General features: G+C 44.8%; 1 protein-coding gene across 3 annotated transcripts in view; it reads left to right on the forward strand.

The window, feature by feature from the left end:
- ANGEL2 (angel homolog 2) overlaps positions 1–27,241 on the forward strand; it is a 288,166-nt gene that overhangs the window by 90,586 nt on the left and 170,339 nt on the right. For all 3 annotated transcript variants that reach the window (XM_069233907.1, XM_069233909.1, XM_069233908.1), the window contains exon 4: positions 25,508–25,577. In XM_069233907.1, the coding sequence (XP_069090008.1) occupies positions 25,508–25,577 (70 nt within the window). The remainder of the gene's footprint in view (positions 1–25,507; positions 25,578–27,241) is intronic.

Below are 27,241 nucleotides of genomic sequence, written 5' to 3' on the forward strand. Positions count from 1 at the left end.
TCTCAGTTTTTCTGAGTTTTCCTCAGAAAAATTCTTTAAAAAAGCGTTTTTTCACTTTTCACTCGACAAGTAACATCTTTGTCTGAGCTAGGAAGGTTTTTTCTGACAGAAAAATGCCTTCTCTTTTTGTCAAATGCCCTGCTTGTGGGAAGAAGAAGGCCCAGTCAGATCCCCACTCTCTGTGTATAGTGTGTCTGCCTCAGAGTCACTGCCCTGACACTTGTAAGTACTGTAAGAACATGTCTAGGAGGACTCTGAAAGACAGAGAGAAGATCCGACTTCATGGGCTTCAGGAGAGGAAAAGAACATCGTCCTCCTCACTCCCCAGGCATCCAGAAGGCCATTCTCAGGAGAGAATGGCCCGGTCGACGTCGACAGGTAGGAAAATACCTGTTTGTTCACCGTCGACGTCGTCGCTACCACCGTCCCACCGGCATAGATCGCCGGCGACGCACCCGACGTCGAAGGGAACGGCGTCGAGGGAACATCAGAGCAGGGGCAGGTCTCCGTCGACGGCAGCCCGCCGATCGACGTCGAGCCACCGCCGGCATGCCCGGTCGCCGCCAAAGGCTGTGCGCCCCCCGACGTCAGGACACACGACGTCGAGATCTCCACGACGGCACGAGAAACATCCGCCGTCAACCTCCCATCGCTCCACGTCGAGGCACACGACGGCGAGCAGGTCGAGGTCCAAGGAACGCCGTTCGACGTCAAGGCACTCAACGTCGAGGCAATCAACGTCGAGGCAGGACCAACCGACTGGGCGTCCTTCGACGTCGAAACAGCCATCGACGTCGACGCAGGTTTTACCTGTCCAACAGGGAGCAGAACATCGCCCCTCGCCAGACAAGGCTCAGTCTCCAGTGGTCTCCATACCGAGCGACTCTTCTCGGTCAAGAGCATCTCCTGGGCATGTCTCGCCCATCAACCTATCTCCGAGATGGCTGGAGAGCCTCAACAGACCAGCGGCCTCCCCAGATTCGCAATATTCGCGAATGTATTCACCCACTGCCTCCCCGCCAAGAACGCCATCGCCGACAGCCGGGGCAGAACGGGCTCGTTCAGCTCCTCGACAGCCGACCGCGAGGCCTAGGCGCTCGGCTACAGCGTCCCGCAGCAGATCTCGCTCTCAACGGAGATCCAGGTCGCGCTCAAGAAGATCACCCTCTTGGTCTTCATCAGGTTCTTCTGTCGGGCGTTACTCACCTACTCTTACAGATTCACCACCTGCTAGAGTCTCACCAGTGGATGACATAACCACTTTCAACGAGGTGTTGCTAAGAGGAGCGCAGAAACTCAATATAGAGGTTCCAGAACCGTCTACCTCCTCATCAATCATCTTTGAGACGCTACAACAGAGATCAGCGTCGAAAAAGTTGCTGCCTCTAGTGCCTGGTTTGTTGCAGCCGACCATGGACACTTTTCTGGCCCCAGCCTCGCTTAAGTCTGCCCCGGCTCGGATTCTTAAAAAGTACAAGGCTCCAGAGCAAGACCCTTTATTCCTTAGGAAGGATCCGCCGCCAGACTCAGTGATCATAGCTGCCGCCCGAAAGACCCACTCGGTGGCATCTTCATCCACGGTACCCCCGGATAAAGAGAGCAGGCATTTAGACTCTCTGGGAAGAAAGATGTGCGGGACAGCAGCTTCAGCAATGAAGGTCTCTAGTGCGTCTGCGCTCCTGGGCAGGTACGATCGTTCTCTGTGGGATTCCCTCAGTAGATTTACAGAAAAACTGCCCAGAGAAGACAGGCAAGATTTCCAAGAGATTCTACAGGAAGGATGCCTGGTATCTAACCAAGTTATCAGCGCGGCAGCGGATGGGGCGGATTTGGCGGCTCATGGGTACGCACATGGTATCTGTGCGAGGAGATCTTCCTGGCTGAGGCTCACTGGCTTGAAACAGGAGGCACAACAACGTATCCTGAATCTCCCATTTGCCGGGAATTCTCTATTCGGTGCCCATGCAGACGAAGAGATGGCCCGCATGAAGACCGAGGTGGATACCATGAAGGCGGTAGGCCTCGAAAGAAGGAAAGATTTCAGGCGGAGGTACAGACCGTACGATAGACGCCCTTTCCAACAGAGGGTTCAAACCCCTCATTGGTCGCAAAGGTCTCAGCAACGACAGGGACGCCCTCTGTTTCAGCGAAGAAACACAAGGGAGCGAGGGTCAAGTAGACCTCAACAGTCCACTCCAAAAGCACCCACTAAGCAATGAAGTCTCGCTTCCCTCGACACTGTACACCACTCCGGTGGGGGGAAGTATTATTGCTCATCTTCACGAGTGGCACTCTATCACAAGAGACAAATGGGTGCTCAATATTGTCGAACATGGCTATTCTCTCCTTTTCAAGCAGCCTCCACCACACTTGCCACCAACCAAACACAATCCGGCTCATCTCACCTTGCTACGTAAGGAGGCTCTCGCCCTCCTAAGAAAGAACGCCATAGAAAGGGTTCCACCTGCCCACAGAGGAAAAGGGGTCTACTCCCGTTACTTTCTAGTAGCAAAGAAGGGTCAAGAGGGCGTTTTCAGGCCAATCCTGGATCTAAGACTGCTGAACAAATACATAAGAAAGCAGAAGTTCAGAATGCTAGCGCTTCACCAAATTTTCCCTCAACTGCATCAGGGAGACTGGATGTGCTCCATCGACCTGCAGGATGCGTATTTCCACATCCCAATAGCTCCAAAGCATCGAAAATTCCTGCGCTTTCGAGTAGCGTTACAGCATTACCAGTTCAGGGTTCTACCCTTTGGCCTGAAATCTGCTCCAAGAGTTTTCTCGAAATGTATGGCAGTGGTGGCGGCGCATCTACGAAGACAAAGGATATACATATATCCATACCTAGACGACTGGCTACTAAAGGCTTCTTCTCCGGAGCAGGCGAGAAGCCATCGGGACATTGTACTAGGAGTTTGCGAAGCTCTAGGTCTTCAGGTCAATTACCAGAAGTCAACCTTGACTCCAACGCAGAGTCTTCACTACCTAGGAGCTATCATAAACACAGAACTACAAAAAGTGTATCCTTCGGAGGAACGACTGTCCTCAATAAACATGAAGTGCCAGGACCTGTTGAGAACCAGCGCACCTACGGCAAGTCAGGTGACATCACTACTGGGCTCCATGGCATCGTGCATCTTTATTGTCCCAAATGCCAGACTCCACATGAGACCCCTCCAAGAGGCATTGGAGGCCAATTGGAGCCAAAGAACAGGTCGCTGGGAAGACACAATGCGGCTACCGGAGGTAGCACTGCAGTCATTGAGATGGTGGATGCACAGACCTCACCTGTCAGTGGGCGCTCCGTTTCACCAGGTACTTCCATCCGACACTCTGGTAACGGATGCGTCTCTTCAGGGATGGGGGGCTCATCTGGGTCCTTTTCAAGCGCAGGGTCTGTGGTCAGACAAGGAGAAGCAGTACCACATCAATCTGCTAGAACTCAGAGCGGTCCATCTGGCTCTCAAGTCTTTCACACCGCTAATTCAGGGGAAAACTCTATTGATACAGACGGACAATACAACCACGATGTATTACTTGAACAAACAAGGGGGAACGAGATCCCTACCCCTTTCACGAGAGTCCCAAGCGATATGGCATTGGCTCCTGGCCAGAGGAATGTCAATCACAGCAGTTCACCTGCCAGGTCAGCAGAACGTAGAAGCAGACTTTCTAAGCAGACACCTGGAGGACGTTCACGATTGGGTCCTGCACGACGAAGTCGCAGAATACATCTTCGCGCAATGGGGTCGGCCTCAACTGGACCTCTTCGCAGACGATGTAAACAGGAAATGCCCAGACTTCGCATCCAGGTTCTACCGTCCAGGATCTCGAGGGAATGCCCTGTTGATCGACTGGTCAGGGACATTTCTTTACGCTTTTCCTCCGATTCCCCTCATTCCGGCAGTGATCAGCAAACTTTACGGATCCAGGACCAGAATGATTCTTATAGCGCCACAATGGCCTCGACAATTCTGGTACACGGATCTCCTCAACCTGTCGGAAAAACCTCACAGGAGGCTGCCGTGCAGACCGGATCTTCTGAGCAGAATGGAGGGCAGGATTCTGCATCCCAACCTACCCTCTCTGAGCTTAACAGCATGGCTCCTGAATTCCTGCAGTATGGGCACCTAGGACTCTCGCAGGAGTGCATGAACATCTTGAAAGAGTCCAAACGGCCTTCCACGCGGCGTTCCTACGCTTTTAAGTGGAAGAGATTCTACATATGGTGCTGTCAGCAAGGCCATAATCCCATACGGGCGCAGGAGGACGTCATACTGTCCTATTTGCTTCACCTAGCGAAATCCGGTCTGCAGGTATCATCTATTAAAGTACATTTGTCTGCTATTACTGCCTATCGCAAGTCACCTTCTCAGGAATCCTTCTTTACGAAACCTGTAGTCAAGGATTTCTTAGAAGGTTTGAAGAAAGTTTTTCCGCCAATTCGGAGGCCTTCTCCTCCGTGGGAACTGAACATAGTCCTAGCAAAACTTATGGGCCCTCCTTTCGAGCCTATCCATAAGGCCTCCTTACAACACCTTACGTGGAAAACGGCTTTCTGGTGGCCATTACTTCAGCGAGGAGGGTCAGTGAGATCCAGGCCTTGTCTGCAAAAGAACCGTACACGGTTTTTCATGACAATAGAGTAGTTCTACGAACTCACCCATCTTTCCTTCCGAAGGTGGTGTCAGAATTCCATATTAATCAGACCATAACTTTACCGACGTTCTTTCCCAATCCGGAAACTCCGGCTGAGAAAGCATTGCACTCATTAGACTTGAAAAGAGTGCTGAAATTTTATCTGGACAAGACAAAATCGATTAGACACTCTAACCGCTTGTTTGTGAACTATGGTCATTTAAGGACAGGAGAAGCAGCATCTAAGCGAACAATATCAAGATGGATAGTCTCTTGTATTGTTAATACTTACCAGCTAGCTAATAGACAATTGCTAGCGCGGCCTAGAGCGCATTCCACAAGGGGAAAAGCGGCTACTGCTGCTCTCCTTAACAATGTTCCTATATCTGAGATTTGTAAGGCTGCTACATGGAAGTCTGTCCATACTTTTACAAGACATTATTGTTTAGACTCAGATGCAAGAGCGGATGCCCAAGTGGGGCAGGCCTCTCTAAGGAATTTATTTGCGTAAGACATGTCTATTCCTGCACTTCTATCGGACAGTCCGCTGGGTTTAGGGATGGGCTTGCTAATCTATTCAATGTTTATGACTATTGATGAGGATCCCCTGGAAGAGAAGGATAAGTTACTTACCTGTAAATCCTAGTTCTCTTCCAGGGGTATCCTCATCAAAGTCATAAACAACCCACCCTCCTCCCCGGACACACGTCTACTGGAAGTGCAGGACAGACAGTATTTTGATTCAATTATACAAATTGTCACCGTAAAAAACCTTCCTAGCTCAGACAAAGATGTTACTTGTCGAGTGAAAAGTGAAAAAACGCTTTTTTAAAGAATTTTTCTGAGGAAAACTCAGAAAAACTGAGAGCTCAATGCTCCAGGATCCTCTCAGAAGAAGCCGGAAAAAAGAACTGACCTAACTGTGAACCAACTGTCACCTTTCCTTCACCCCTGAGGCATGGTGGAATACTGGAGGTGCTCAGGGTCTTAAAGGCACAGTGCCAAAGTTTTTATGGTTCTCCTGTGTTAACCTACATGCAGCCTATTGGCTAAGAATGCTTCATTGTTTTTCAATGCAGTTTTCTCTATTTTTTCACTAGAGTTTGCTACTGCTTACTTCCCCAAGCCTAGTTTTAGGAGCTTGGGTACTTATTTATGCTCTATTGTAGTATTTAAAAAAAAAAAAAAAAAAAAAAAACTTCATAGAAATAAAGCATTTTAGCCTGTTTTTAACATGATAGCCTGCATGACTGTTTGTTACACATGTATAATGTGTATATATTTTATATATGCTCCGGGGTCCCCGCACAAGGGCGGGAATATTCAATGTTTATGACTTTGATGAGGATACCCCTGGAAGAGAACTAGGATTTACAGGTAAGTAACTTATCCATACAGACGTTACAGGCCAAACTGTCGGAAGTCTTGTGGTCTCTTATTTCTGGCCCAGCAAGGACTTGCACTGGACACCATTAAAGGTGAGTTGCCAGTCCTTTTTTTTTTTTTTTTTTCTTTTTGATTGGCAAACTAACTGTCTATCTTCAAATTACCTGTTGTGATGAGGTGTCTAAAAGGTTAGACACTACCTTCTACAATCTGAAAGCCCTTTGTGATGCCACAGTGGGATCTCACTTTGGTCCTCACTTCCTCATGTGTATTCCCTTCGAACTGATGCACAGCCCTCCACTACATCTCCGGACTCTAACATCTGTATTTCTATTTGCTGCAGCTTCTACTGATCGCATGAGTGATCTCTAAGCTCTTGGTGCAGTCTCTTAACACCACCTTTCCCCCCTCCCCCAGATAAAGTGATGTTGTGGACCAAGTTGGCCATGTTGCCAAAGGTTGGGCAGCCCAGCACTCTCCCAATGTTTTGTACTTCGTCTCAGCCCTCGAAAAAGTAGGAGAAACTCCGTTATCTGGACCCCATGAGAGCCTTGGGCTTTTACATCTCTTTTACCAAAGACCATCAGGTGGAATATCATCTTTTAGTGGGACTCTGTTGGAGCAAATAAAGGCAAGGCAATGCCAAAAAGACTTTGTCAACGTTGATAGTACTCTGTGTTACGTACTGGCAAAGAAGCAGCTTCCAGAAGGCCCATTGCACTAGCATGTGCAAAAGTGGATTATTACTTGGGGTGGATGGTTGTCCACCTCAAGTAATAAGGTCACTATTCTTGTTAAGTCAAATAAAGGTTTCATTAATTTAAACCTGAGCTGAACCCCTAGTATCTATGCCACAAAGCAGACCGGCTTACCTTAAGAAAATGTGCAAAGCATTTAGGAGTACCAAAACAGTTCAGAAGTCAAATGCAACACAAATAAATCCCACTGCAATTTATAAAGTTAGAAAATAATTTAATGAACCATACAACACCAGAATAAGTCCAATAAGGGGAACTGGAGATATGAAAATAATAATAGCACTAAAAAGTGTTAAGAGCCAACTGCTGTTATTTAGTTTGACTTGGCCAGTACCAAGATGTGATTTAAAGCTGATTGCTATGGAACACAAGTCAGGTTAAAAAAACTGGTTCGATCGAGTCTGAAGTTTTACCTTTTCTGAAATGGAAGAGAAAAACCCTTAGCGTAGCAAGATAGGAGGAGGTGGTAAGGGAGAAAGGCTCCATAAGGCCAGATAACCGTTGGACGAGGTCCCAATGAAGCTGTTGACTTTCAGCGGGAGAGCTCAGCTAGGTAAAATTCACATCCAAGGAAGGTCCCTGACTGGCTGGATACTGTTGGCACCGTCACCAGGTGAAGATATCTACTTTCAGTTTTTATGGATCCGATTCCTCCAGTGGGGCAAGGCTGCAAGTTGTACCTGAAAAGGGCTCCATGAGTTTGGCTACCCTCTCCATGGCATTCTGCTGAAACTGATTTTTTGCTGCTCCTGAATCTTTAGCCCAGGAGCAACACACATATTGACTTGGCAGGTTTGTCCCAGTTCTGTGCAGGTTTTTGGAGCCAAAAAGTTAAGTCCCAGGTTTTTCTATTTGTTAGGACGAGTGCACGTTTACTCAGCTAATTTTGTTCTGAGTACCAGAGGGGACAGGTTCAGAGTTTCAGAGCTCTTCACAGGTCTCGACAGCTGGTCAAGTAGTGTTCTGAAGATGGCACCCAGGGGTGTAACATTTATGCCTGGCACTAGCCTCTGGGTAAGAATAATTCCTAGTCCCTCTCTAACCAATAGGGAAAAAATTCCCAAGGGTAACCCTATTCATATTTATAGCAGTTCCTGTGTGCCCTACTGTAAACAATCCCACAGTGCCCGCTGTACCTAAAACCAAGATACCAGAAGCTTTTGTCTCCTACAAAGAGCTCCTGTGCCCACTCTAAAGTTGTGGGCATGGAAATGAGCAACCCATCCTCTGTGGTCACTCTAAATCAGTTCTGTGGGAAGCTCCTCTCCCACTGGGATTAGTGGCTGTGTGACCAGTTGGATAAAAGAGTCCTGCCCAGGTATCATCTAATATTTTCATGTGACAGGGCACACTTTTTTGAAGTTAATAAAGTTTTTGGACACACAATCCAGATGGGTGTCCTGCCAGAGGAATAGAACACTTACCCACACCCAAGACCTTCTCTCACCTCAGGGAGCAGGTGTAAACCTCATTAAAGGGCTATTCGGCTGCCAGGCATCAGTTGAAGATCAATATAAATGGGCTTTTAGAGGGCTTAGGCAAGGAAAAGATAAATTTCTAAAATCCCATGTTCGATGGCATCTGTCGCTGTAGATACGCATGTTCTGCAATAGCTCGCCATCTGGTGTTGGGCCGGAGTGTTACAAGTTGTTTTTCTTCGAAGAAGTCTTTCGAGTCACGGGACCGAGTGACTCCTCCTTTTGTCTCCATTGCGCATGGGCGTCGACTCCATCTTCGATTGTTTTTTTTCCGCCATCGGGTTCGGACGTGTTCCTGTCGCTCCGAGTTTCGGAACGGAAAATTAGCTAATTTCGGAAGATTTTCGTCGGTATTGTTGCGTTCGGGATCGGCGTACTTAGATTCCACACCGCATCGAAGATCGGAGAGCTCCGGTGCCCTTCGGGGTAGTTTTTTCGATCCTCCGTCGGGGCCTGGTCGGCCCGACCGCGTGCTGAAGAACGCCGATGGAACGGACCCCGTTCCGTTTCTGCCCCAAATGCCACAATAAATACCCCTACACAGACCAACACTTGGTCTGCAACCTGTGCCTGTCACCTGAGCACAGCGAAGACACCTGCGAGGCCTGTCGTGCGTTCCGGTCCCGAAAAACACTCCGAGACCGTCGAGCCAGAAGACTTCAGATGGCGTCCGCTCCGACAGCCCAACGGGAGTTCGAGGAACAAGAAGAGGAAGGTACCTTCTCGATCCAAGACTCAGACTCCGAAGGATTAGACGATACACAAACCGTGAGTAAGACGTCGAAATCCACTCAAAGGAACATTTACAAGGCCCAGGGGACGCCACTGCCACCAGGCCATGGCTCGACCCATAAAATCGGTGACCGACCGTCGGCACCGAAAAAGGCCCAAACAGTGCCGAGATCGTCCGACTCCGGTCGAGACACCGGCACGCAGCCTTCTCGGGACCGAGAAAGTGCTGGAGACAAGCCTCGACACCGAGATGCCGGTGTGGACACGGCTCGACGCTGAGACAGCGGCACCGAAACAGATCGACGCCGAGAGGTTTCGGCCCCGAAAAGGAAAAAAGTCACCTCGGAGCCGAAAAAACACGCAGACAAAGTTTCGATGCCGAAACAGACTGCAAGCGACCCAGCTTCAGGCTCTTATACAGAAGAGCACTCGCTAACCTCCCAAATGCAGAAGCATAGGTTTGAGGAAGAGCTACAAGCAACTGATGTGGACCATACGCAAAAGCGTATCTTCATTCAGCAGGGGACAGGAAAAATAAGCACCCTTCCCCCCCATTAGGAGAAAGAGAAGGTTGGAGTTCCAGACGGAACAAACACCACAACCAAAAGTGGTGAAAAGAGTCACACCACCACCCTCTCCTCCGCCCGTGATTGACGTTTCACCAGCACAAACTCCATCACACTCCCCAGCTCACACCACCATGAGCCAGGGTGACCAAGATCAGGACGCATGGGACCTATATGACGCCCCAGTGTCAGATAACAGTCCGGAGGCATACCCTACAAAGCCATCTCCACCAGAAGACAGCACCGCGTACTCTCAAGTGGTGGCTAGAGCAGCACAATTTCACCACGTAAGCCTCCACACAGAACAGGTCGAGGATGATTTCTTATTCAACACACTCTCCTCCACCCACAGCTCATACCAAAGCCTGCCTATGCTCCCTGGTATGCTCCGGCACGCAAAAGACATCTTTAAGGAGCCGGTCAAAAGTAGGGCAATCACACCAAGGGTGGAAAAAAAGTATAAGCCGCCTCCTACGGACCCGGTTTTCATCACTACACAGCTGCCACCAGACTCTGTCGTTGTAGGAGCAGCTAGGAAAAGGGCCAACTCTCACACATCTGGAGATGCACCACCCCCAGATAAAGAAAGCCGCAAGTTCGATGCAGCTGGTAAAAGAGTCGCAGCACAAGCTGCAAACCAGTGGCGCATCGCGAACTCCCAGGCACTACTTGCGCGCTATGACAGAGCCCACTGGGACGAGATGCAACATCTCATTGAACATCTGCCCAAGGACTTACAAAATAGGGCAAAACAAGTGGTTGAAGAGGGACAGACCATCTCCAACAACCAGATACGCTCCTCCATGGACGCTGCAGATACAGCTGCACGGACAATTAATACATCTGTAACTATCAGAAGGCATGCATGGCTCCGAACGTCTGGATTTAAACCAGAGATTCAACAAGCAGTTCTCAATATGCCTTTTAATGAAAAAGAACTGTTCGGTCCAGAAGTGGACACAGCGATTGAGAAACTCAAAAAAGATACAGACACTGCCAAAGCCATGGGCGCACTCTACTCCCCGCAGAGCAGAGGGAATTACAGCACATTCCGTAAAACGCCCTTTCGAGGGGGGTTTCGGGGTCAAAGCACACAAGCCAGCACCTCACAAGCCACACCGTCCAGTTACCAGGGACAGTATAGAGGAGGTTTTCGGGGACAATATAGAGGAGGGCAATTCCCTAGAAATGGAGGGAGATTTCAAAGCCCCAAAACCCCTACTACTAAACAGTGACTCACATGTCACTCACCCCCTCCACACAACACCAGTGGGGGGAAGAATAGGTCATTATTACAAAGCATGGGAGAAAATCACTACAGACACTTGGGTTCTAGCAATTATCCAACATGGTTATTGCATAGAATTTCTACAATTCCCTCCAAACATACCACCAAAAGCACAAAATCTAACAACACACCATTCCAATCTCCTGGAGATAGAAGTGCAGGCACTATTGCAAAAGAATGCAATCGAATTAGTGCCAAACACACAAATAAACACAGGAGTTTACTCACTGTACTTTCTGATACCAAAGAAGGACAAAACACTGAGACCAATCCTAGACCTCAGAGTAGTGAACACTTTCATCAAATCAGACCACTTCCACATGGTCACACTACAAGAAGTATTGCCATTGCTAAAACTACACGACTACATGGCAACTTTAGACCTCAAGGATGCTTATTTCCATATACCAATACACCCATCGCACAGGAAATACCTAAGGTTTGTATTCAAAGGAATACATTACCAATTCAAGGTACTGCCTTTCGGATTAACAACCGCACCAAGAGTCTTTACCAAATGTCTAGCGGTAGTCGCTGCACACATAAGAAGGCAGCAAATACATGTGTTCCCATATTTGGACGACTGGCTAATCAAGGCCCATTCGTTCATACAGTGCTCAAATCACACAAATCAGATCATACAAACCCTCTTCAAACTCGGGTTCACCGTCAACTTTACAAAATCCAACATTCTGCCGCGCAAGGTACAACAATACCTAGGAGCCATAATAGACACATCAAAGGGAGTAGCCACTCCAAGTCCACAAAGAATTCTAAATTTCAACACCATCATACAACGCATGTATCCAACACAAAAGATACAGGCAAAGATGGTATTACAACTCCTAGGCATGATGTCTTCATGCATAGCCATTGTCCCAAACGCAAGACTGCACATGAGGCCCTTACAACAATGCCTAGCATCACAGTGGTCTCAAGCACAGGGTCACCTTCTAGATCTGGTGTTAATAGACCGCCAAACTTACCTCTCGCTTCTGTGGTGGAACAACATAAATTTAAACAAGGGGCGGCCTTTCCAAGACCCAGTGCCACAATACGTAATAACAACAGATGCTTCCATGACAGGGTGGGGAGCACACCTCGATCAACACAGCATACAAGGACAATGGAACGTACATCAAACAAAACTGCATATCAATCACCTAGAACTTCTAGCAGTTTTTCAAGCACTAAAAGCCTTCCAACCAATAATAGTTCACAAATACATTCTCGTCAAAACAGACAACATGACAACAATGTATTATCTAAACAAGCAGGGGGGGACGCACTCCACGCAGTTAAGCCTGCTAGCACAAAAAATTTGGCATTGGGCAATTCACAACCAAATTCGCCTAATAGCACAGTTTATACCAGGGATCCAAAATCAACTCGCAGACAATCTCTCTCGAGATCATCAACAGGTCCACGAATGGGAAATTCACCCCCAAATTCTGAACACTTATTTCAAACTCTGGGGAACACCTCAGATAGACTTGTTTGCGACAAGGGAGAACGCAAAATGCCAAAACTTCGCATCCAGATACCCACACAAACAATCCCAAGGCAATGCCCTATGGATGAACTGGTCAGGGATATTTGCTTACGCTTTTCCTCCTCTCCCTCTCCTTCCTTACCTGGTAAACAAACTCAGTCAAAGCAAACTCAAACTCATATTGATAGCACCAACTTGGGCAAGGCAACCCTGGTACACAACGCTGCTAGACCTATCAGTGGTACCCTGCATCAAATTGCCCAACAGGCCAGATCTGTTGACACAGCACAACCAAAAGATCAGACACCCAGATCCAGCATCGCTGAATCTAGCAATCTGGCTCCTGAAATCCTAGAATTCGGGCACTTACAACTTACCCAAGAATGTATGGAAGTCATAAAACAGGCCAGAAGGCCATCCACCAGGCACTGTTATGCAAGTAAATGGAAGAGGTTTGTTTGCTACTGCCATATTAATCAAATACAACCATTACACACAACTCCAGAACATGTAGTGGGTTACTTGCTTCACTTACAAAAATCTAACCTAGCTTTCTCTTCCATTAAAATACACCTTGCAGCAATTTCTGCATACCTGCAGACTACCTATTCAACTTCCCTATATAAGATACCAGTCATTAAAGCATTCATGGAGGGCCTTAGGAGAATTATACCACCAAGAACACTACCTGTTCCTTCATGGAACCTAAATGTTGTCCTAACTAGACTTATGGGTCCACCTTTTGAACCCATGCACTCCTGCGACATACAGTTCCTAACCTGGAAGGTGGCATTTCTCATCGCCATTACTTCCCTAAGAAGAGTAAGCGAGATTCAGGCGTTTACAATACAGGAACCTTTTATACAACTACACAAAAATAAAGTCGTCTTAAGGACCAATCCTAAATTTTTGCCAAAGGTTATTTCACCGTTCCATCTAAATCAAGCAGTGGAACTTCCAGTGTTCTTTCCACAGCCAGATACCGTAGCTGAAAGGGCGCTACATACATTAGATGTCAAAAGAGCATTGATGTATTACATTGACAGAACAAAAAACATCAGAAAGACTAAACAACTCTTTATTGCATTTCAAAAACCTCATGCAGGAAACCCAATTTCAAAACAAGGTATAGCCAGATGGATAGTTAAATGCATCCAAATCTGCTACCTTAAAGCTAAACGACAGCTGCCCATTACACCAAGGGCACACTCAACCAGAAAGAAAGGTGCTACCATGGCCTTTCTAGGAAACATCCCAATGCAAGAAATATGTAAGGCAGCCACATGGTCTACGCCTCACACATTCACCAAGCACTACTGTGTAGACGTGTTATCCGCACAACAAGCCACAGTAGGTCAAGCTGTATTAAGAACATTATTTCAGACTACTTCCACTCCTACAGGCTGATCCACCGCTTTTGGGGAAATAACTGCTTACTAGTCTATGCAGAACATGCGTATCTACAGCGACAGATGCCATCGAACTGAAAATGTCACTTACCCAGTGTACATCTGTTCGTGGCATCAGTCGCAGTAGATTCGCATGTGCCCACCCGCCTCCCCGGGAGCCTGTAGCAGTTTGGAAGTTACCTTCAATTATTTATATATGTATCATCTCAACCTTAAATAGGTGCATACTTAGTCACTCCATTGCATGGGCACTATTACTACAATTCAACTCCTACCTCACCCTCTGCGGGGAAAAACAATCGAAGATGGAGTCGACGCCCATGCGCAATGGAGACAAAAGGAGGAGTCACTCGGTCCCGTGACTCGAAAGACTTCTTCGAAGAAAAACAACTTGTAACACTCCGGCCCAACACCAGATGGCGAGCTATTGCAGAACATGCGAATCTACTGCGACTGATGCCACGAACAGATGTACACTGGGTAAGTGACATTTTCATTTCCAGGATATTACTTACAAGTCTGCCTTTATGAGTGAATTGGGTTTGTAAGTAATATATTTTAAAAAGTTGCAAAATGTCTTTAGTAACTATTTCCTAGCCAGAGGTAACATTATTAGATATAATATTGTATCTCAGTGCTTTCCAGTGGAACAACCAACCCTGCTGCAGTGCAAATAGCTTTTGGGTCATTTTTACTGTAAGGACACATTTAAAGTTACACTTTTACATGTCCTACTATTACATGCCATGCATCCTGCCTTATGACTTGTGAAGCCTTATTAGGGGTGCCTTATTCATATTTAAAAGGTAAATTTAGACCTGTCAAGGGCCTACAGTCGTGTTTGCACTGTTCGTGTAGTGGGTGACACAATGGGTACTGCAGCCCACTAGTGGGATTTTACGAACACGCCCTAGATACACCTTGTACCATGTACTAGGTACTTTAAGGTAAGTGAAATATTACAGTCAAGAGTATAATCGATTTTTACATGTTTTGTGGGGTCAGACGACATGTACTTGGACTTGGTTAGCAGAGTTCAGTGCACAGTCAAACAACCAGCAGTATCAGTTTAAATAAATGAAGGTGATCATGCAAAAAGAGAGATTCTCCTATAGAGGGCCGGGATGGCTACCATTGTGTTGGCATGCAGTGGAATGTTTGTTATTGATATGTGTCAGGCCGCAATGTGGACATTGGTGCACATTTTCACTAAATGCTACTTCCTTGACAGACAGGAAAAGCATTTAGTCTGTTCATCCTGCAGGACTTTTTAATCCAAGTTATTCCACAGATGGAACAGGAGGTGCTGCGTTGATAGCTATTCTAAAAGATTAATCTGCGATTAGAAGTATCCCTCAGAAGAACAAGTTACTTACCTTCGGTAACACTCTTTCTGTGCATGCTCTAACCCTAGATTTGTCACTGACCCCTCTACTCCCCGGTCTGTGAAATGGCCTCTTTTCCATCTAAAAAAATTCCCAAGTTAGAGATCTGTACATTGGTTTCTGGCTGTTGGCTCCTCGTCCGAAGGCACGGAGAGTCAAGAAAGAAACTGAAGTCTGTGCTTTGGGTTGGTGCTCATATGCAGCTCCATCATCACTTCTGGGGTGGAACAAAGTCAATGCTGAGCCACACTGAACCACCTTCCAGTTTGCAGGAGAAATACTATTTAAATCTTCCAGATCCAGCCTTGCATTTGGGGCTATTCTAAAATGAGTCTGCGGTAATAGTATCCACTAGAAAAAGCGTTACTAAAGGTGAGTAACTTGTTCTTCAAGTCTACACTGTCCGTAGAGACAGTTAAGAGAGGGTGTGACCTAAACCACTTGAAATTTTGTGTAGCTGGGATTTAGTGATTCCTTTCATGAGGCAAAGCTGCGAACAAACACAGCTGAGGAATTTGGCAAATTCTTCAGTTGGACAATAAGGTGTTGTGGGTAGAAGTAGCAGAGGAAAGCACAGGAAGACGACACAGGAGAGGAATGATAGACGTGGTTGATGATGGGTACCTACATTTAAGGGATCAGAATTAGTAGACATTCATATTTCTGTAATATTTTCTTTTGCAAAGGAATTGACACATGGATTTTGAGTCATAATCCTTATATTTTTTTCAGATAATTATTATTTTTTTTTTTAAAGTCGAAAAAAGAAAATGATTTGCTTTCTAAATTGACGGGTCACAGGTTTTTCATCAACAGAAGTCGCACACAAGTAGTCGGGTCTATTGTTTGTGCAGTAATCAATCATACATTGGATAGTTATTATACCCCAATTGAGAATGTCATTCACTCACTAAATGATCTACTCTCTTATGCTGTTGAATGGAGATTTGATTGTCATCAGTGATTTTATTTATATCCATACGTAATCCTCAGATACCTCAGGCAGATACAGAAAGAAGAACCAATCCAAAATGTATTTCAAAGAGACTTAAATCTACAGCCCGGGTATTATTTTTAACCTCTTCAGTGTGGAAGGTAAAGCCAGGCTAGTTTCTTTCAAAATGTTTTTCCGTTATGATGAAATTCAGCTAGAAGTAGTACTGACACCAGTAATTTCAGCAACAAATGTTTGAGCAATGGAAAGGGAGATTGATTTGCCCAAAGAGATTTTCTTCCCCCAAAATCACTCCAGGTCAGGGAAAGCTGCAAAAAGCCAAACGCCTTCTGAAAAACCTTTGCTATAGAGAAGCGATGATAAATGTGGCTATGTTATCTCAAAGTTGGCATAAAGAAGAATTTACCAGGGCAATTATTAGCATGTTCATTTAAAGTAATAGCAACAAAATTGAGGAAAGCTGAACAGCAATTTGACATCAGACCTACAAATACAGGGGATGTATTTTTAACACACTACAGGAAAATGTATTCCGCTGAAAAATAAGTAGATAAAAAACAATAAATATGTTCTTATGTCAACTTACTCTTGCTCGATTATCAATCGAAATTGGTGCAGAAAGCCTTTGCCCTTTTTCCAGGAGTGAGATATGGAAGGTGTTGGCAGAACCTCACAACGGGTAGCGTTAAAAAAAAACATTCTCCCAACTCATTATCACCAGATGTTTGTAAATTGGTCACCTCTGTTGGTAGAAAGCAGCATCTCTTCACCTTTCCATGCAGGAGTAGTTGTTACTTCAAGCTAGGTAAGCGGTGGAAGACTTGAGTTGCTGTAGCCCCAAAGCCTGTTAGAGGTGGCTGATAAGTTAAAAGCGAAAGCCGTAGCAATGAAGATAACTAATCGGATGGTCACAGTAATTCACTGCAATTAGAATGGCTTAATCCATGGACATCAACTTAAACATCCCTTTCACAGATGTACTGCTAGATGCAGAAAAAGGCCGTGGCCTTGCAAGCTTTAATTATGATTTAATTCAACTGAAGCAGGCACTGACGCAGTTACTGTCAAAATTAACAGGAGTACAAGGCAAGACTGTCCCTGGTCATCATTTTAGTCACTTTATTAATCGACCAACTGGAAATTTAATTATGAGAACATCCTCCTACGCATTCTGCTATAGAAATGATGGCAAAACTCAAATTATATGCTGATGATATAGTAATTTTTTTTTTATAAATGCTGACAAGGATAAGAGTCAACACACGTTAGATCAGATCACAATGTTTTCTGTGGTAGGTGTGTGTATAAGATTAATCATCAAGAAACTGAATCACTTCTGTTTTTTTAATAAATCGAAGTATGCTCTCCAGAAGTTATTTTTGGTAAATATTTGGGTATTTTCGGCACTGACATTTATAAAGATCTTTATTGCTTGCATTATTCGTCACTCTTGACAAAAGGTACAAGTATTACTTGATAGATGAAATTCCATTTCGAGGCGCCAATTAAAATGTCTGTACTTCCTCTTATAATTTTTTATTCTCTAATTTACCTTGTATTTTGTATACTACATTTCACTCATTTGGGAAAATAAGCAGCACAAGTTATCTTTTTGAGATGTATCTGTCCTACAACAAGAATGGGAGGCTGCCCAGTATCAAATCTTACAATATGCAACATTTATCAACTACTGTGGCTGATTTATTACTGCACCGGACCTGCACAGATACAGGATTATCAAAACATCCCCAAAAAGCTACATTCAAGATGTTACAGCTTTTTTTTGAAGAGTAAAACAGCAATTCTTCCACCACTTCAAGAAGCTGCTGAATAATTCTCACGCTTGACAGAGTGTGTTACAGTCCTGCTGTTTTTATCCAAAAAAGCAATGGAGAGATGGCGGAAAAATCTTTACATCAGATTTCCTTTCTGGCAACATATGGAAGCCCTGGAACTGATTTATTGAAAAATAAATATAGCCTAGATCCTGGTTTTAGATACCCTCTTCTCAGGTGAGATCATTTAGCAAGCATAAATTAAAATGGAAAGAAGCGCCATCAGAGCTTATTAGCTAGCTGTTTAAACTATTTTACAAAAGGTATTGGTTTTGATGCAAACACTTAAAAAAAAAATTCTTCTGGTGCCTTCCTGAAAATAGTGAAAGATTAGAATTGTAAATAAAAAGCAAATCCGGAACAACACCAATGCTCTAAACGTATTAACTGTTAGAAAAGCAAAATTCATACAGATGCCCTTTTATTCTAAGTGAATGCTTTAGTTAACTCTGGCTTTTCTCTGGCATAAGGTAGACACTAGCATTCAACTATTGTGTCCCTGATGCCAAAGTAATAGATGATTGGTTACATGTGACTTGGACTTATCCTAACCTTCACAACTTTTGGGTTAGAATTTTTCGTTATGCTAGCCAAATAGCCAACAAATAGTTAACCCCCTGATTAAGTAATGATTCTGCTGGGGTGGTTATGGCATAAAGCTGACCTAATGAGTGTTAAAGCAAAGTTAATATTTATTCTGATATTGGTAGCTAGGTCAGTTATCCCTGCATATTGGAATCCAGCCTGCCCACACACATTTGAGGAGTGGTGCATGAAAATGCTCAAAGTAAATCAATCTGTTTATACAGTTGACTCTGGAGAAAGCACAAAATTCCCCAGAGGAATTCCTTGCTTCACCCAATTTTATTTTTGAGTCATGGAGACAAGATTGACATGATTCAGTGGGTTTTTGCAGAATCTGGTTAGACTGCAATAAGGAGGGGCAGCTGTGATACAGTTTAAAGTGTGTAATGTATGTATATATGTAAGGTGTATTTATAAAGCACATTCCTGCCCGGGGGCATCGAAGCGCTAACTAAGGTGAGGCAGTGCAATGTCTGTAAGGAGAAAGGTACAGGCTATCGAGGAAAGAGCCAGGTCTTAACCCATTTCCTGAAAGTAAGGTAATTGTGCTCTTTCCTGAGATACAAGCATTAAAACGGGCAGCAACTACCTCCACGTCTTTGTTAATAGGAATGATAAGTTGAGTGTCATCAGCGTATGAGGTAGGGATGAAGCCAAAAGAGCGCATTAGTTCTGCCAGGGGAGCCACATAGACATTAAATAAAGTAGGGCTGAGCGACGAACCCTGAGGAACCCCGCAAGGCAGAAGGTAAGCGGGAGATCTAAAATCTCCACTTCTTACCGTAGACCACCTGTTAGAAAGAAAGGATTCAATAGGCTTCAGGGCTTGATCCCTAATGCCTACTTGATGTAGGCGTTCTAGCACAATGTGGGGAGCAATGGTGTCAAATGCTGCTGATAGATCCAGCAGGACCAAGAAGACACCCTGTCCCTCATCAACCAGCTTACGAATAGTGTCTGAAGAGGAGATGAGGGCAGATTCCGTACTATTCTGTAATCAAATTGTTTTAATTGACTGTTGCATTGTTTTAAGAAATGTGTGCAGCTGTATCATTTTTAATATAATATACAAATTACAAATCTTTTGAATAATAAGAGGCAATTCCAAGATTTACTTTTGAAGGTATGTGAAAGAAGAAGCAAACCTCTGTAGATTATCGATGTATGACTTGTAGGAAATCCCATGAAGCAGATTGTCTGAAAAGGAGGTAGTATAGAGGCAGAAGAGGTGATTAGGATTGAGCCTTTGGAGAGTTCATACTGGTAGCACAATAGGGAATAACTGTGTTGAGCTTCAGGAGACTGACTTCGAATAGCTGGAAAAATAGGATGACAATCACTTAAGAGCTGTACCATCAGTGCCTGGGGAGTTTGTATTTGCCGGCCTAGTTTGATGATGAATTGTGTTGAAAGTTGTAGTGAAATCAGAAGAGGATGACAAAGGACACCTGGGCATAAGTGAAGGTTGTCTACATGGGTTTTCAAATCCACATTATGAGGTGAGTGGATTGAAGGAAATCAGTCTGAATGAATATTGGATGTTTGTAAGGAAATGCCTCCTTGGCATGGTTACCCCCTGACTTTTTGCCTTTGCTGATGCTATGTTTTGAATTGAAAGTGTGCTGAGGCCTGCTAACCAGGCCCCAGCACCAGTGTTCTTTCCCTAACCTGTACTTTTGTATCCACAATTGGCACACCCTGGCATCCAGGTAAGTCCCTTGAAACTGGTACCTCTGGTACCAAGGGCCCTGATGCCAGGGAAGGTCTCCAAGGGCTGCAGCATGTCTTATGCCACCCTGGAGACCCCTCACTCAGCACAGACACACTGCTTACCAGCTTGTGTGTGCTAGTGAGAACAAAATGAGTAAGTCGACATGGCACTCCCCTCAGGGTGCCATGCCAGCCTCTCACTGCTTATGCAGTATAGGTAAGACACCCCTCTAGCAGGCCTTACAGCCCTAAGGCAGGGTGCACTATACCATAGGTGAGGGCACCAGTGCATGAGCACTGTGCCCCTACAGTGTCTAAGCCTAACCTTAGACATTGTAAGTGCAGGGTAGCCATAAGAGTATATGGTCTGGGAGTCTGTCAAACACGAACTCCACAGCACCATAATGGCTACACTGAAAACTGGGAAGTTTGGTATCAAACTTCTCAGCACAATAAATGCACACTGATGCCAGTGTACATTTTATTGTAAAACACACCCCAGAGGGCACATTAGAGGTGCCCCCTGAAACTGTATCCAACTATCTGTGTAGGCTGACTGGTTCCAGCAGCTTGCCACACTAGAGACATGTTGCTGGCCCCATGGGGAGAGTGCCTTTGTCACTCTGAGGCCAGTAACAAAGCCTGCACTGGGTGGAGATGCTAACACCTCCCCCAGGCAGGAGCTGTCACACCTGGCGGTGAGCCTCAAAGGCTCACCTCTTTGTTCCAGCACCGCAGGACACTCCAGCTAGTGGAGTTGCCCGCCCCCTCCGGCCACGGCCCCCACTTTTGGCGGCAAGGCTGGAGAAAATAATGAGAAAAACAAGGAGGAGTCACTGGCCAGTCAGGACAGCCCCTAAGGTGTCCTGAGCTGAAGTGACTCTAACTTTTAGAAATCCTCCATCTTGCAGATGGAGGATTCCCCCAATAGGATTAGGGATGTGACCCCCTCCCCTTGGGAGGAGGCACAAAGAGGGTGTACTCACCCTCAGGGCTAGTAGCCATTGGCTACTAACCCCCCAGACCTAAACACGCCCTTAAATTTAGTATTTAAGGGCTTCCCTGAACCTAAGAATTTAGATTCCTGAAACTACAAGAAGAAGAGGACTGCTGAGCTGAAAAACCCCTGCAGAGGAAGAACAGAAGACACCAACTGCTTTGGCCCCAGACTTACCGGCCTGTCTCCTGCCTTCCAAAGAAACCTGCTCCAGCGATGCTTTCCAAGGGACCAGCGACCTCTGAATCCTCTGAGGACTGCCCTGCTTCAAGAAAGACAAGAAACTCCCGAGGACAGCGGCACTGCTCCAAAAGAACTGCAACTTTGTTTCAAGGAGCAGATTTAAAGACCCCTGCAACTCCCCGCAAGAAGCGTGAGACTTGCAACACTGCACCCGGCGACCCCGACTCGACTGGTGGAGAACCAACACCTCAGGGAGGACCCTCCGGCGACTCCGAGACCGTGAGTAACCAAAGTTGTCCCCCCTGAGCCCCCACAGCGACGCCTGCAGAGGGAATCCCGAGGCTCCCCCTGACCGCAACTGCCTGAACTCCATTTCCCGACGGCTGGAAAAGACCCTGCACCCGCAGCCCCCAGCACCTAAAGGAACGGAACTCCTGTGCAGGAGTGACCCCCAGGAGGCCCTCTCCCTTGCCCAGGTGGTGGCTACCCCGAGGAGCCCCCCCCTTGCCTGCCTGCAACGCTGAAGAGATCCCTTGATCTCTCATAGGAAACCATTGAAAACCCGACGCGTGTTTGCACACTGCACCCGGCCGCCCCCGTGCTGCTGAGGGTGTACTTTTTGTGCTGACTTGTGTCCCCCCCGGTGCCCTACAAAACCCCCCTGGTCTGCCCTCCGAAGACGCGGGTACTTACCTGCTGGCAGACTGGAACTGGGGCACCCCCTTCTCTCCATTGAAGCCTATGTGTTTTGGGCACCTCTTTGACCTCTGCACCTGACCGGCCCTGAGCTGCTGGTGTGGTGACTTTGGGGTTGCTCTGAAACCCCCAACGGTGGGCTACCTTGGACCAAGAACTGAAACCTGTAAGTGACTTACTTACCTGTGAAACCTAACAATACTTTACCTCCCCCAGGAACTGTGAAAATTGCACTAAGTGTCCACTTTTAAAACAGCTTATTGTGTTTTATGTAAAAAGTATACATGCTAATGTAATGATTCAAAGTTCCTAAAGTACTTACCTGCAATACCTTTCAAATGAGATATTACATGTAGAATTTGAACCTGTGGTTCTTAAAATAAACTAAGAAAATATATTTTTCTATAACAAAACCTATTGGCTGGATTTGTCTCTGAGTGTGTGTTCCTCATTTATTGCCTGTGTATGTACAACAAATGCTTAACACTACTCCTTTGATAAGCCTACTGCTCGACCACACTACCACAAAATAGAGCATTAGTATTATCTCTTTTTGCCACTATCTTACCTCTAAGGGGAACCCTTGGACTCTGTGCATACTATTCCTTACTTTGAAATAGTACATACAGAGCCAACTTCCTACAATGTTCAAATGTTTTGAAAAAGTAGAGGTGTTGAGATACTTCATGGAACCAATAGTATGGATGATTGGCACACTTCCTTGTCCAAAACTCCAACTTCTGCGTCTTTCAGGTGATCAGAAGACCTTAATGAGTAGGTACGCAAGTTGTTTGGTGTGTCCACTGATGGTCGTTTCCTTAAAAGCAGAACGGTTTGGCCTAGTGATTCATATTTCTTGTCTTGCATTTTTTCTTTTTGACTGTCACGGGAGATGGCGAAAGAAGAGTCTCTATTGCCTGGTGATGAACTAGAGTGATTAATATTCTAGCTGAGAGCTTCAGCTGCATGGCCTAAAACATCAGCTTAGACGACATTGAAGTCTGTAGATAATGTTGTAGATGGAAACTATATTGACTACCAGTGGGGGTTCTTGATGAGACACATTGGCATGTATTTGATGCCTTGTCCAGGATATTGTTGCTTGGAACCTGATTATCGGGACATTATTTTCTCCTCTACCCTGATCTCATGTTTGTGCCAGTGAAGGTATCTGTCTCTAGCGACAGTGCTTTTCCCTTGAGCCCTTTCTTTTTGAGGCTACCCCATTGTGAGATGTTTCTGAGAAAGAGAACTCTTTGGTAGAGGTGGTTGTTCTGGTGCTGGAGGCAGTATAGGCTACTGTGTTGGAGAAAAAGTTTAATCTTAAAGACTCGGGTTGGGTGTCCACAAAGGTAGACGCCTCCATGTCTGTGGCTGGCAGACTAGTCCTTTACTCACTTTGTCTCAATGTTATGGCAGTTCTCAACACAAGGAATTGTTTGATGTGGAATGCTGTTCAATATAAAAGTTTTTAAAATGTATCCAGACCCTCTAAATTCTCTTTGCTTGTTTACACCCGCAGTAAACTCCATGTCTGTCTGTCACCCTCCTTTAGAACATCTCTTGACACATGACGCACACCTCAATGATATGTTAATTTCATAGGGAGGGCACACAATCTGTATACAATGCATCCTAAGAAGTACATTCATAAAAAATTTCTGGCATGGAAGCTAAGAATTCAGTTGGAGATGTTCTCCTTCGTAAAAATGGAATATAAAAGATATTGTTAGCTTAAACAAAAACACTAAAAAAGCTGTATTTAATGGTTGATGGCCTACGGTGTTGAAAGCCAAGCCACACTCTTCAGTATCTCTTCTAGAGCAAGTGAAACTCTAAATATATATTGATGATGAAATCCACGTCCTGCTGAAAAACAGGCCAGTACACCACTTACTTGGAACGCGTGTTCCACTGTGCTTGAAAGTGAAGTGGTGTCCCAGTATAGGAGTGCTGTTACCTGCCTCCATAAAAGTACAGAATTCTAGTTCATGCCAAGTAGTAGGCAACTGCACCAGCTTTAAGATTCCCTGCTTGAAGAAAAATCTCTTGTGCCAACTGCTACAATTTTGAGGGTACCCGTTTGGAGAAGATGTGCATGGTGGCCACTTACCTCCTTTCCATGTTTTCACAAAATATTATTTCCTTGACTCATTCCATGGCTGAAGCCCTGTTTGAAAGATCAGTGATCAAACACATTTTCTGGTAGTCTTTTTTTGGTTTTCTTCACCTCTGCCACCTTCGTCTAAATTTGGTAGGTATTGGTTGATTTCTAAAGTTATATCTATCAATAGATATACATGAAATATCTATGAGAACAAAGATTACCTACAATTTATTCTGCTTCCCAATCCAAAGATGAGATTGCACTCCCAGTTTTTTTTCCTTTGTTGCCTACCTGATTGGCGATAGTGAGGTGATAATTCATGCAGAGATCGTAAGGTGATGGGATTGGTTTGCGTGCCTTTAGTTTTGCTGCTTGTACTACAAAATAGACATTATTAGTAGTAGTATATTTTACAAGATCTTATAAAGTCTGTCATTTGTATAGGAAGCCTTCAGTCTTCCTGCTGCTTCCTTTAGTTTTTTTGGAAAGTGATCCAAGGGTCACCTCTCCTGGCAGCTGCATGTGCTCAATTGAGCACAGCAAAACCAGTATTTGACATTTTAGAGGCCTGACCCCATCAAAGAGATCCTTAAGACAGCCGTATGGGCTTCATACATTTTTTTGAAAGGTACTCAGTCAGTGGCCGTTCCAGAGGTGGTTCATTCATGATTTCATCAAGCTTTTTTCACACAGTCTGTTGATTGCATTACCCTGCCTTAATTACCTGTTCATCTGTTAATGTGAATTGCACAGGCAATTGTGATACTCTTTACCACCCTACAATTCGGATACAACTTAAGCTGTTAATTTTTTCTGGTTACCTTATCGTAACTGGCTGCGTCCTGTTTTGGTTGTGCAGACTCGGTAGACAGTGGGCTAGTGATGCGGCGGGGCTTTGCTGCAGCAAAGGGGACATGAATTCTTCGTTCCACTGATCTGGACACTTTTTAAATCGCAGTGCATGATTTCCTGTTCTGTCGCCAAGTAGTAGCGTTTTCGTAAAATGATGGTATTAAGGAACTTGTGCTAGGGTTCCAACAGGGTGAGTACATATTATTTTTTCCCCACTTAACATCCTGTCACTTAACTTCATATTATTTTTAAAGAAATAGTAATTTGTCTGAAAAACATTTATTTGCCTGTTAGTCTCGAAGTGCAAAATAAAAGCCCATCAAAACAGTATAAAATGTATTTCTGGTGTAGTCTTCGTTTTCAGTGTTAAGCTACTTGAAAAAAAATAAAGGAAAAAAAACTTGAAAAAAATGTTAACAGTCGTTAATTTGCTAAACCTTCGTTATTTTTAGGTACTTTGTTTACAAGAAGTGCAAGAGGATCATTACCTAGCACAGATAAAGCCAAGTTTGGAAGCCCTGGGTAGGCATGTTGCTTATTTCAACGTTTTTAAATGTATTTCCCACAATGCTTAAGAGGTATTCTGAAATGCACAAAATGTGATTGGAAATTAGTTTAAAAAAAAAAATCTGAATAATGGAAAATGTGTGAAAACGTCAGAAAATAATAGGTCCAATTTCGGCATGCCTTAATTAAAAAGAAACAAGCAAAATTCCCATTTAAATACCGCCAAGTAGACTGCTTTTTCCAGCCATGCCTGTTCCCGCCAAAGGTTTAAAATTGCTCCTATCCAATGTGAAAAAAACATTTTTTACTTGGACTCTTTACACCAGAAACACTGCTTAGGCACTCTTTTCATGGAGGTGACCCAAACAGATGTTTCCTTCTTCTTCGGTTCCTTTTTGTGCAAAGTAGTTCTGCCACTGCCATGCAATGTACTGCTACATGGCGTAATGATTAAGTTTGCGAAAATGAATTGTTATGCTAGAACATTATGCACCCTCCTCGGGTGCTTCTCAGTCCTTATCAGCAAGAGAAAAGAGGAAAATGGCTATTTTGTGACGCCAGCAGGACATCCTCCCTTAATATGAACACTGTAAGGTACTAAAGGCTGGAAACGGATGTGGTCGACATCGTACTGTCAAATTTGTCATCTATATTTCCCCACTGATAAACACTGAATTATGTTCTAAGACTCCTATACCAAAAGGACGTTGAATTCTCTCCCACTAAGGTGGCATGCTTCATCAGTGGGTTCACCCTTCACCACAGTGCAGACGTTTTTTGACTGTGATGGGACTTTCTTATGTATAGCTATTACTGTGGTCTCCTTGATGTGCCATAGTAGTCTGTAACTTGATTATGTATTGACTCGGATAGGTAGTACTCCTACCTTAAAAATACTAACTTAAAGCCTCAGGCTTATGAGGCCAATGACAACCGTGACTAGAAAATTGCTTCACCTAGCCTTGTATATATTGGTGTCTTTGTGGCATATCTAAAAACCAAAGGGTTTTTGCAGTCGACATGTCCCTTTTCTCTAAAGAGTACCGTCAGCTTAGTGGTGAACTCTTTGGACTTGATATTCCTTCTGTGTTCTAAAACGTGGCTCTTAATTGCCCTAGGCATTTTCCCTTAGTTTTGAACATTACATGGCGAAGTATTGCAATATACCAGATGGTCAGTTTTACAGTTGAAAATTTCCCTTAATTCTCAAGGGGTTCGAAACCCTGTTTTTGTTTACTAGATTGTGTGTTCTTACAAAACCCGTAACTGAAAAATGGACAGCCTCTGTTGGCAAGTTCCGTAATGTATGGTTTGCAGTTCTCGGTATTTTCCTTTTTGCCGTTCTGGACCAGAACATCCCAGATGAATTTGCCTTTTTTAAGAGCAAGCCAGCTTTTCATATTGCATGTTTCTGTTGTTAAGTATAATCCAATGTTTATACATTATTGTTTTTTGAGCTGGTGGGGATGGGAATGAAAGAAGTTATCTACTTAATTCAAGTAGATATTCCTTTACTTTGTGTTTCCAGCAAGGGCACCCCTGCTGGTATTCCGTACTCTTAGCCTGGCAAAATCTTCTCTTGAGGTATGTTCTAGCAACTAACCTGTTTGTTAGTACTTAGGATTAGTGATATTGGAGTAACTCCTCATGATTGATATATGAGCTATATGGAACATCTT

This window comes from Pleurodeles waltl, chromosome 5, assembly GCF_031143425.1.
Source record: "Pleurodeles waltl isolate 20211129_DDA chromosome 5, aPleWal1.hap1.20221129, whole genome shotgun sequence".
Classification (NCBI taxonomy): domain Eukaryota; kingdom Metazoa; phylum Chordata; class Amphibia; order Caudata; family Salamandridae; genus Pleurodeles; species Pleurodeles waltl.